This window comes from Tamandua tetradactyla, chromosome 10 (genome assembly GCF_023851605.1).
Source record: "Tamandua tetradactyla isolate mTamTet1 chromosome 10, mTamTet1.pri, whole genome shotgun sequence".
In the NCBI taxonomy this organism is placed as follows: domain Eukaryota; kingdom Metazoa; phylum Chordata; class Mammalia; order Pilosa; family Myrmecophagidae; genus Tamandua; species Tamandua tetradactyla.
This window is the reverse complement of record NC_135336.1, coordinates 65,304,351-65,316,856: the sequence shown is the minus strand read 5'-3', so window position 1 is coordinate 65,316,856 and position 12,506 is coordinate 65,304,351. Positions and strand designations below refer to the sequence as shown.

Genomic DNA, 12,506 nt, shown 5'->3' with positions numbered 1-12,506 from the left:
ATGATATGCAAACATACTCTTAATTTGGCTTTAGAATATTAATGATGACAATCTGCATATGCTAAGCCTCAGCTGCACTTTTAATATGCACAATGAAGATTATTTCAGTCATTTCCCATTATTTTTCCACCTATAAAATCACTCCGAAGTTGCATGTGCATACACACACTCTCACACATGCACACATCACCTCCTTTCTCTATCTGAAAATGTTTTGCTTTAATGCTAAGTGAAGTAATTCAGAAAGATAAAAGTTTTGTATTAATAAATCTATAACTTAAATGCATTTATTAATGTATTTTGAAGTTTAACAAATAATAATCAGAGATTAAGAAACTCTTGGTCTTTAAGAAAATCAGATTTTTTTTCTTTAAAGTATAAATTGATAAAATTTTCAAATATGATTTTATTGCTTTCAATGCAGCATTCCTAAAACATACGTAGGAAATATTTCTGACTCTGTTCTCAAAGTTAAGTCCATGTTAATGCAAGCTTTACGATTTTCTTAAGGCTTATACAAGGTTCATATTTAGTACCATTTCATTAAATATATAACTATAGTTGTACACAGTTTTGTAAAAGGTGTCAAATTAATTTCATTTTTCTTAGATGATATCTTGTCCATATGTCAGCATGTCATTAATACTATGTCAGCATGTCATACATATGTCAGCATGTCATAATACAACTACACATTTACATTCAGATTTAGGGATTATAAATATAAAAGAATATTTTTATTTTAAGTATTAAATATTCAATTTATTTTATATTAAATATTAAATTAATTTATATTAAATAAAATATTAAATTCAAATTTATTTTATATAATATAAAATATATAAAATATATTTAAATTTTATAGAAATATAAAACAAGGTGTAAACTTCACCACTAGTTCAAAATCTACTGAAAAGTTCTTATTATTGTTTTTCTAGTGTGAAAAAATTCAAATTAATTTTAACAGGTCAGATGGAGATATATACATAAACTGCTTATATAACATAATCAATTTTTGTATTCCTTATAACAATTAAATGTGTTTTAGAGTCTGTAGTTATTTTTCTATTTTGTAATAAATATTACTCTTATCTTGAAGCGTCAAGTTACAGTTTTTATTACTAATTTTTATGGCATTTATACTTCATGGATTCATTTATGATCTGAGTACTGGGTTAGGCTATTCAGTACAATAGATCTGTAGGTGAAGACAGCCCTGTTTTGCCCAACCTTCTGCAAGACCAGGTCATAAACAATTTTTTACTACATAATAAGGTAGACCACCTCAAATATAACAATTTAACATAATATCTATTATATAATTAATAATAAGTTATCCAAATATTTAATTTATTTTTATTATGGAACCTAACCTCACAATCATAAATAATTAAAATGTATACATAACTGAAGACATTAACTTTGAGTAACAAACTTTTACTCTAGCCAAAATTTGGACTGTCTACGAGAGGCAGCATAATTAAATGTGCTTTTATCCTCCTGCCCAACCTCTGGAGTAGGTGCTAATATACTGTAAATTTATTAAAAAAAAAAAAGCTTATACTGTATGGTCCCACTGATGTGAACAGACATTCGAGAATAAACTTGAAATATGTCATTGGTAACAGAGTCCAGCAGGAGTTAGAAACAGGGTAAGACAATGGGTAATTGAAGCTGAAGGGATACAGACTGTGCAACAGGACTAGATACAAAAACTCAAAAATGGACAGCACAATAATACCTAATTGTAAAGTAATCATGTTAAAACACTGAATGAAGCTGCATCTGAGCTATAGGGTTTTTTTTTTTTTTTTTTTACTATTATTACTACTTTTATTTCTTTTCTCTATATTAACATTTTATATCTTTTTCTGTTGTGTTGCTAGTTCCTCTAAACCAATGCAAATGTACTAAGAAATGATGATCATGCATCTATGTGATGATGTTAAGAATTACTGAGTGCATATGTAGAATGGTATGATTTCTAAATGTTGGGTTAATTTCTTTTTTTTTTTTTCTTTCCGTTAATAAAAAAAAAATAAAAAATAAAAATAAATTAAAAAAAAGCTTTAAAAAGAAAGATAGTTTTAAAGCATACTACATCAATAATTAGCAGAATATTATTCAATCTCCTGGTTATTGACATGAAAACAAGGTCTGTGTCATAATAGTTCAATATAGAAACATCTCACACAATGTGTCTCACATAGAGGGTGTGTCATAAATGTTTGTTAAATAAATTATCCAGACAGGGGTTAACACACACACACACATAGATATATCATGCATACATACACATATACATATACATATATACATGCATGCATCTATATACATATATACAATGGCTCTGAAGCAAAATGAGTTTGACAGGGTACAAATGTAACGTTTTCCCCTAAAAGACTAAAATGAACAAAGTATAATCAATGACCCCTTAAATTGCTAGAAGTTCACTACCATAGAAGAGAAATTAAGCTGACATATTTATCTACAATTTTGGAAGCCATAAGTTCACATTACTTAAAATTGAAATTGGAATAATATCTTGAATTTCTCCACTCTTATTCCACTTCTCTTTTCTATGCTACCACTATTACAAGACAATTTAAGAAACTAAAATAAAATGTATTTCTATTACATATTTAATCTCAACACAAAAAAATGAGACACTTGCAATTAACTTTTCCAATAGGAGAACAGACTCATTAAAATTTTATCTGAATAAAAATCAGTGTCATTACTTACCAAGGTCTTTAATTCTTGGTAGTACATTGCATGAAAAATGTTTATAAGAAGCTACTTTTCCTTCATGGGAAGATATTCCCACATGAGATTCATAAATTCTTAGGCTTTTTGGCTTCTTTGGTCTGGAATGCTTAAGCTACAGAACATAAAATTGTATATAGAATTAGACAAGGAAGGTCTGACACTAATTGATCAAGCATGCTAAATGAAATGGTAAGTCAACTCAAACACTTGGAATTGTGTTTGGATATAAAAAGGAATAGCTGCATTAATTAAATTTTCTTTTGGAAAAAAAATCCTTTTTAAGATCTTGTTAATAAACTCATTATAAAAGAGGAATTATGCATTGGCTTAATACTATATGCCTTGAAGAAACTTGTGAGTTGAAATCTTAGAAAAAATTTCAGAGCTATTAAGTGCATAAATAGTTACAAAATGCAAAGTATTTCTCAATAAGCCCTAACAACTCGAAGGACAGAAAACATAGCTCAAAGATACAAACAACTCTTGTCAATAATACAAACTTTACCTTAATAATACATTTATTCAGTGGTCTTCCCCATACCCTTTTCCTCAGATCACTGATTCTTTCAACTTCAAGTACATTACAGTGAAAAATAGTGATGAGTCTTAGATGAATCAAATATAGTGGTTAAAAAAAATCAGTTGTCTTTCTAGTCAGTATGTAGAAATCTAGTTAGTTGTTTTTCTGTAAACTTAGAAACTTAGAACAAAATAAAAATGCACATCTACATTTTATTGGCTGCAGATGATGGATTTGCATATATATACAGCATAAAAGGAACACTGTGATTTAAAATACTAAATTAGCAGTGAAGAGAGAAGTTGTACATTACTATAAAAGTTATAAAAGTAAAAATTAATTTTCCTAGAAATAGTGGAACAGGCATTGATTTAAAGATTTGTTGTTCTCACTTTATATGGGGGTTCTGGATCCCAGTGTATCCAATCATAATTCACATTATCACCTTCACGAGTCACATACTTTGCCCACGGTGAAATGCGATACAAGGTCTCTCCACTTTTACTCGTAATAACTATCTGAAAAGAGAATAGTGTTATTGCTTTAAAATGCTTTCAAAACTTTAAGAAATACATAACAGTTATCAGCACTGCTACTACTAGGAATTGGAGGAATTATCTTCATCTAAACTATCATCCAAAGGTGTGACTTTAAAAAAGGTATTTAAACTCTATGACCTTCCTGTCCTCATTTGCTATAATATATGATCCTTAAGGTTACATTCAGTTTGAATATTGTATGATTCTCTGACAATTTCCATCATTGCAAACCAATTGTTACCATGGTTAATTAAAATAAACATACAGTGGACTTTGAAAAGTCAGAAATGACATTTGGAAGCTACTCTCAATAAATCAATAAACAAGTGGAAATAATCCTATGCTATTTTTTTTTAAAGGATGAGTTATCTCACCACCTCTTTTTTTCTTTTCTTTTTATAGCAATTAGTGCTAACATTTTCAGGAAACAAAAAGAGAAAAATAGGCTTTGTGTAACACTTGTATTGTGCGCACAGAAACATCCCCCCCAACTACCCACACACATATTCTACATTACACATATTTTCCAGCCCTTCTCAACATCTTCTACATCCTATTTCCATTATGCTTTGCCATATAAGGACAATCATTTTCCATTTAAATATCCATTCCAATATTTGCCAATAGTATCCAGTACTGGTATCAATAACACAACATAATAAAAGATGCAAATAAAATTTTCTGAATCCTCCATCTTAGGCTTAATATTAAAGAAAGGAATTTGAATTTATCCAGTATGTTTAGACAACAAAGTGCTACATAAACAGAACTCCTGAGTGACTAAAATCATAGCATTTTTTTAAATCCCGTTTTTTTTTATTAAACTTTCTAAAACAGGGTAATATAATAAAACATGTCCAGATTAAGAACATATTAGGACCTTAGCATTGAGAAAGAACATGTTCTTTAGTTTCCTTTAATAGAAAAAAGCTCAAGTACTCATAATTCTCAGTAATTAAATATTTGTACAACACTTTATAGTTCAAAAAGGACTTTCATGTGCAATATTTCATTTGATTTCAGAGAATCTCTATAACCCAAATATTAAGTGGGATTGAGTTGCCAAAAGTCCCAAAGTCACTGAATGCCAAAGCCAAAAGCCGAACATAAAGCTTCCAACATTCACTTCTTTGCTCTTAACAGGCTTTCACAGCACTTCCTCCAGATAGCAAAAAAAAAAAAAAAATAGAATGAAGATGGTATATGGTGGAAGGGGCAGGTGGGTGTTGAAAAAGAATGTCTAAGTTATATGAACTCAATTTTCCCTTTCTCCTGCATTATGCCTCCTACTCACTGAAACTGATCATAGCCAGGTGATGCTATTATTCAAATGATTTTCAAAAAAATATGACTCAATAGGACCAACCCACTTCAGGAAGGTTTTATCCCAAAATATATGTTCCTTAAGCCACATGAATTCCTAGCATAATGTACAACAGTGACATATTTGAGAAAAGGCCCTTTGCTCATTCATCAATCCAGAATAGAGAAAGTGTTAATAAAATAATAGAAATAAGTTTTTAGTGAATAGCACCCAGTTTAATTCATTCATTTGTCTATCTCTTTTGCAAGTGGCTCTACAACCTCTACCAAGTCTGAAGACAAACAACAATCAATTTCAAAGGTATTTGTTGGCAGAGGGAATATTTGAATCCTTAAATAAAGAATATGAAGGATAATCATGCTAAATATAACTTCTCAATCCTTTGGAACATTAATTTATCTTCTCTTAACTGGCTAATGAGCAGCAATGGATGTTAGAAAAAACAGTCCACAATAGGTCTCTTGTACCCCTACATGTTTTACTGGACAAGATAAGAATGCAAGGCCCTGACCATTTTCCAGGTTTATCTTTGTAGTGAACAACACTAAATGAAAAAGTACTATCTCCTTAGAAGACACAGAGCAGGCTTTATAACTGCTTGCTCTAAAATATTGATTCCCCAAACTTAATACTCCTCAGCTGCCATGCAAACCCACTGTGTGGGCAGCATCTATCTGGGCCTTATATTTTCACCCCCATGGGACTTAAAGGACAAGTGAAATGAATGTGAATATGCTTAGTGTGCCAAAAGTAAGAAAGTCATTTGTCTCTGACCAGACACACCTTGTCTTCTTCCAGAATCCATGAAACAGCAATAGATTAGTTTACTAGCTCATAGGTAAGGTAAAATCAAACCCCAGATCTAAAAATGGTTATGTCCTCTTTCACTGAATGGTTTCAATCAAATAGGCTTTTTGAGGTCTCAAATCTTCTGTAACCAAAAGTTCTGATTCTTCCCTTCTTTAGCTGTCACTTGTCACTTTTATCTGGTATTAGGGTTGTTTATTCACTTGGAGACTTCTAATTACATTTCCAAGACCTCCTAGCAGTTAGATTTGTCCAGGTAACTAAGTTCTCTCCTACGGAATGAACAGGAAACTGATGGCATTTCTAGGTGATAGGCTTTAACAGAGTGAGTGAACCTTTTCCACATTCTTTCCCTACTCTTCCCACCAGCTAGATGGGGACTAAACCGCAACCTCCCAAGACATATTAAAGATATATCCTGTGAAGAAAGATGTGTAGAACTAAAGCTTCCAATCAAATCTGGAACACTTACCTGTAACCATTACATAAAAGGAAAATACAATTTTCTACAGTGAAGGTTCTTTAAGTTCCTGTATTTTATAGTCATCTTTATTAAAATCGTTTAGGCTTTCTTTCCCAATACACTTGTCTATAGAAGCTACGTCACCACAATTTTCATTCGCTATTCCTAAAATACTGTAATCTTGGAAACCAGCAAATAGTTCTATATTGGGGGGGAGGGGACTAACTCTGAGAGACATTTCAATGAGTGAAGAATAGGAACTTTCTGGATTAGACTGTTCACAAAACACTTCAAGGCCAGGTTTCAGGGAATGGGTACTTCTTAGATTTTTGCTATGTTCTCTTGAATTCAGGTTCCAGTTCAGATTCTGAAATATCTCTCAGATGATGATGAGATAAGGATTTAACTATCAGTATAATATGGCAAATTATTTTAAAAGCTAGCTTAATCGATCATGTAATGGTAATAAGTCTATACAGGTAGCTGATACGTAGAAGATACTATCAAATGCATAAGACAACAAATGCAGTTCTAGTATGAGAATAAAATAATATAAAATTTCTGAATAGAAATTTGGTAGTATGCATCAAATGTTGAAAAAAAAGTCCTTTAATGACTCAATAATTCTACAAATAGAAATTTGCCCAATAGAAATAGATGTGCTCAAAGCACTATATCATTGTCTAATATCTTTGTTACATTTATTCATAATAAGTGAATGACAGAATAATGTATAACCATTAAAGAATATACTATTGAATCATATTGAAAGATGCAAGAATATCCTTATAAATTGTAAACAAGAATGCAGAATACCTTCCCAATTTAGATGCACATAAACTCACAGGCTAGAGTAATTAAAAAGATAGAAAATATATTGACACAGCTATCTCCAGGCAGAAGGATTAAAAGTTTTCATTTTCTAGCTATATAATTCTATATTGGCATGAATTTATTTTATGCATATAGCTTTTATACTCAGAAAAAGAAGATGATTTAATAAGGATCACATATAAAAGGATGATGTAATTATAAATACATACTTGTTGAGCTGTGCTACAAAAGTTGTATTCCTCGTCTTTCTTAACTATATGAGACTTTTTAATGTTAAAAAATAAAACTTTCAAAAAATGTAAAATTACTTTAAAAACTATATTAGAGAACAGATAACATGTTGAAATTTTTATAAAACAAATAGATACTTCTTACTATGACTTTATAGAAATGTTACTAGGCTCCTTTTTTAATGAACCAAATTATCTCCTTGACTTCTAGTAAGTTACTATCAAAAGACATTATTACATTAAATAAGGAAGTGAATAAATTAAACCTCTACCTGAGTAAAAATTAAATTGACGTAGCAAAATGTACGAAGTTAAATTTTATTTATATGTCATTTAGAACTAAAATTCATAATGCAAGAAACAATTTTATAAAATAGTGAAGACTAAAAAATTATGTGTGTTCATGCTAGGAACTGAAATGCCTAGTGCAAAAAACTATCTTCTGGGTGGGCCAAGGTGGCAGAGACACAGGTTTGCTTCTAGGTAGACTGCCCATGTAAAAAAAAAAAAAAAAAAAAAGACTATCTTCTCCATGGACTGGAAAATTACTGACAATAGATGCTACTCAGGTAGGCAACAATTTTGTATAAAAACAGTAGATGTGTTCAGTTGTTTAGAAAAGGCACAGATACTGAATAATTTAATTCAATTTATCTATATTTTACTACCAAAGGCACAAATACTCACTAAATAGAGAAGCTACTGTTTGTAAATAATAATGATAATAGAAATAGTGCATTACTCAAAGGAGGTAGAAAAAGAATATTTACCAAGTTAACTATTTGATGGGGTACAGGTTACCTACCATAAATGACCATTCTTTCCTGAGCTATGAAGCAATGTCACTTCTTCTTCTTCTGTAAATCATCTCTAAATGCTTTCAGATTATATATAAATACACATATATTTAGGAACAAGTATAGTACATGCAGTCACCAAGCAGATGGCATGAATGGCCACAAAGTGGAGGTCCCGTAATGTGTTGCTATTACCCTTTTAATTTCTGGGTTATTCTGAGGTCTGAAAGGTCTGCAGGGGGTGGGGTAAGGTGGTAAGGGGACAAAGGGAGTAGTATTATAAAGAACCAAGCAGCAGCTATTTAGAACAAACATAATTATTTTGATATTTTAACAATGAATACTTATAAAGGTATAAAAATAAAGAATTTCTAATGGCTAAGTTCCCATGCCAACTTAGCTAAGTTACAGTACACAGTTCTTTGGTTAAGTAAGCACTGGTCTAATTATTTCTGTGAGTATATTTCAAGGATTTAAATCATCAGTAAGTTGTTTGCATCTATGGATGATTACATCTACGACCAACTAAGCAAACTGCCATCAGTATTGAGAGAAGTTAAAGGAAGAGCTGATGATTTCAGCAGACAGAGAGAAGAATTTCCTTATCTGCTTCATGAAGCCAGCCAGATTGTTCTGGGGTATCCATCAAAACCTGTCATCAGAATTCCCAGTTTGTGGAGTGCTCTATGGGATGGAGAATTACCCATCTCCACAGTCAGAAATTCCCCAAACCTTGTAATTAATCTATTATATACACTATTATATATGTGCCCAGAAATTCATTTCATAGAGCCACAAACATAAGATTTCTAAAAACCAGACCCACAGTCTCATTGTTTGAGTGGCTAAACTACAATGTAAATTGAATTTCCAAGTTGAAGGGTCTACTGCTAAAGAAGAATGGGAAGGATTGGGATCTAGAAAATTGGATGGGATATATTGGTTGATAGGGGTGACGGTAGAGACATTGAAACCCTAGATTCTGCTGAGTCTTCTTTGCCATATTAACCTGTAATGGTCTGCCCTGAGGAATCAGCCACCTGGCTTCTAGGCAGGCCAGAGGAATCAGCCATCCAACTTCTATCTGAAGAGATCAACCTTGCTATGCCTGACAAAACTATAACCACCTTCCTTGAGAAAAGAACCCTCAGACTTCCATCGGAAGAGATGAATCCTTTTTCACCAGATGAAACTGCAATGGAATGCCCTGGTGGTAAGTCTGTAAGATGTTGTTAATTCCTCTCATAACCCACTCCCCATTGCCACTCCTCTTTTCTTCCAGACACATAACATGCCCCAAAAGGCAAGGTGCAAATCATGACCCATGAGGAGGTACACAATGCTACAAAATAATGGCACTGTCTTTCCAATTTAAATAGACAGAGAGTGGTAGAATATGTGTAGGAATGGATATTAAGGTTGTGGGATAATAGCAGAAAGAATATAAAACTGGATCAAGCTGAATTTATTGATATGGGCCCTATAAACAGAGATTCTAGATTTAGTATTGTAGTTCAAGGGGTTAAAAAGGACTCTACCAGTATCTTCAGGTACCTGGCTGAAGAATGGACATAAAGGTGGTCTACACAGACTGAAATTGTAATGCCAGAACTGTCCTTGTATAATATAGATGAGGGGATCCAAAGGCTTAGAGAAATTTGAATATTAGGGTGGATTTATTATGTAAGACCTATTCACCCTCCCTAGGAATACCCAGAGGACAAAAATTTCACCAAGACTGTGAGGGACAAATTTTTGGTAGCAATCAATCATCCCTGAAGAGCTCTGTGGCTTGTTCTTCTCTCAAAGTCAAATATTACTACGGGGAATTCTGTCACTGAACTAGGATCCTGGAAGAAAATGGGTATGATCAGATCCTGAATTGGCAGAAGTCACTGGCAGCATTAAATCACCAAAGACAATGTGGGTGTGGCTATCATAATGGACAGCAGAATCAAAGCAGTAATCGGAAGTGTCTGATTTGCAGAGACCTCAGACATTGGCTAGTTGATCATGGAATAGGTAGTTGTCCCAGCTTGAAAATATTATGTATTTTTAATTCTGATTCAATTTTGTGGAGTCATATTTTAATCCAGAATCTTGTGGAGGCAGCCATTGCGTTTAATCTTAAATCAATACTGTAGTTTGGAAACTTTTGATTAGATCATCTCCACAGAGATCTGACATACCCAGTTGTGGGTGTGACCTTTTGATTAGATGGAGATGTGACTGCACCCATTCCAAGTGGGTCTTGATTCGTTTTCTTGATTCTTTAAAAGGGAAACGTTTTGGAGAAACCTCAGAAAAGACAGAGCAGACAAATTTCAGAGCAAAGCTGACACAGATGCCAACACTTAGAGAACAGACACGGATGTTTAGAGATGCTTGCAGCCCAGCAGAGGACGCCATGAGACACTAAGCAAGCCAGAATCTAGAGAGAGCCAAGGGAAGCCAAGAGATGAAGGCCAGTCCCAGAGAAGCAAAGTGAGGAACCTCTCCACAGGAACAGAGGCTGAAAGCAATGCATCCCAGCAGATGCTAGTCACGTGACTTCCCAGATAACAGGGCTGTTCCAGACCCACTGGCCTTCCTTGAATTAAGGTATCTTTCCCTGAAGGCCTTAATTTGGACATTTTCATAGGTTTAGAACTGTAAACTTGTAACTTAGTAAATTCCCTTTTTTAAAAGCCATTCCAGTTCTGGTATAACACATTTCACAGCTTGCAAACTAAAACAGTCATCTAATAATTTTTTTTTTTTTATAATTTTTTTATGTTATCTGTATAAGCAGAAGACTTCTATGTCAAGTGAAAAAAAGTCTACCTGAATCATAATGACAGACAGTCACAGCCCCTCAATCCATTCCCAGACTTGAGACAATTTACAAAATTCCTTGAATGAAGGAAAAGCTGGGTCTCCTTGAAGAAGGACCCTACTACACTGCCAAAAATTAATCCTGTTAACCTTTCTCCCAGCTTTCCCTCAAAGGGACCTATGACCTCTCACCAGGGTGATGGTTCATTAGGGACAAGGAAATGATCACACACTTTGAAGATTATTAACAATTGTCTCAGAAATGACATTAATTCCAGGAGACCCAAAATGTTACTGTGGCCCACCTATCAGAGTAGGGCTTATGGGTGGCAGGTGATCAATGGAATTCTAGCTAGATCCATGTCAGTGGGTCCAGTGGGTTCCTAGATCAGTTCTCTGTTTTTTTAAGTAGTTCCAAAATGAATAGTTGGAACTGACACATTCACCAACGAGCAGGATCCTCACATTAGTGTCTGACTTGGGAAGTGAGGGTTATTATGGTAGGAAAGGCCAAGTGGAAGGTACCAGAATTGCCCCTACCTAGTAAAATAATAAATCAAAGGGAAGTCCATGTTCCTGAAAGTATCGAAGAGAACAGTGCCACAATCAAGGACTTGAAGGAGGTAGGGATAGTGATTTCCATCATATCCTCATTTATTTCTCCTTTTCAGCCTGAGGAAAACAGATGGATCTTGAAGGTTGAGTGGATTATTGTAAACCAAACAGGTGGTGACTACAACTGTAGCTACTATTCTAGATGTGCTATCATTGTTTGAGTAAATCAGTACATTCACTGATACCTGGTAAGCAGCTACTGATCTGGAAAATGTTTTTTTCTTGATAGTTGTTAATAAAGATCACAATAGTCTGCTTTCAGCTGGTAGGCCAGCAATACACCACTGTCCTACAGGGATATATTGACTCTTGAACCCTATGTCACAACAGTCCACATGGACCCTTCCATACGGCATCACACTGGCCTATTACATTGATGACATCATGTTGATTGGACCTAGTGAACAAGAAATAGTAACTACCATGGACTTATTGCTAAGGCATTTGCATATGAGAAGGTGGGAGATAACCTCCCCACCACCACCACCAAAAAATTCAGGTGTCTTCTGCCACAGTGAAATTTCTCAGCATTCAGTGTTGTGGCACACATCAAGATATACTTTCTACGGTGAAGGGTAAGCTATTGCATCTGACCCATCCTATAGACAAAAAAGAGACAAAACATCTAGTTGCCCTCTTTGGATTTTGGAAATAAAATATTCCTCCTTTGGGTGTGCTATGCCATCACATTTACTGAATGACCTGAAAAGCTGCTAATTTTGAGTGAGGACTGGAACAACAGGAAGCTCTGCAACAGGTCCAGGCAGCTGTACAAGCTTCCCTCCCACTTGGAC

General features: G+C 33.8%; 1 protein-coding gene across 1 annotated transcript in view; it reads right to left on the bottom strand.

Annotated features, from left to right (window-relative positions):
* The window catches only part of GBE1 (1,4-alpha-glucan branching enzyme 1), a 344,340-nt gene that overhangs the window by 178,725 nt on the left and 153,109 nt on the right, over window positions 1–12,506 (bottom strand). The window contains exons 4-5 of the mRNA XM_077118703.1: window positions 3,682–3,807; window positions 2,746–2,881 (exon numbers count right to left, since the gene is read on the bottom strand). Coding sequence (XP_076974818.1) covers window positions 2,746–2,881; window positions 3,682–3,807 — 262 coding nt within the window. The remainder of the gene's footprint in view (window positions 1–2,745; window positions 2,882–3,681; window positions 3,808–12,506) is intronic.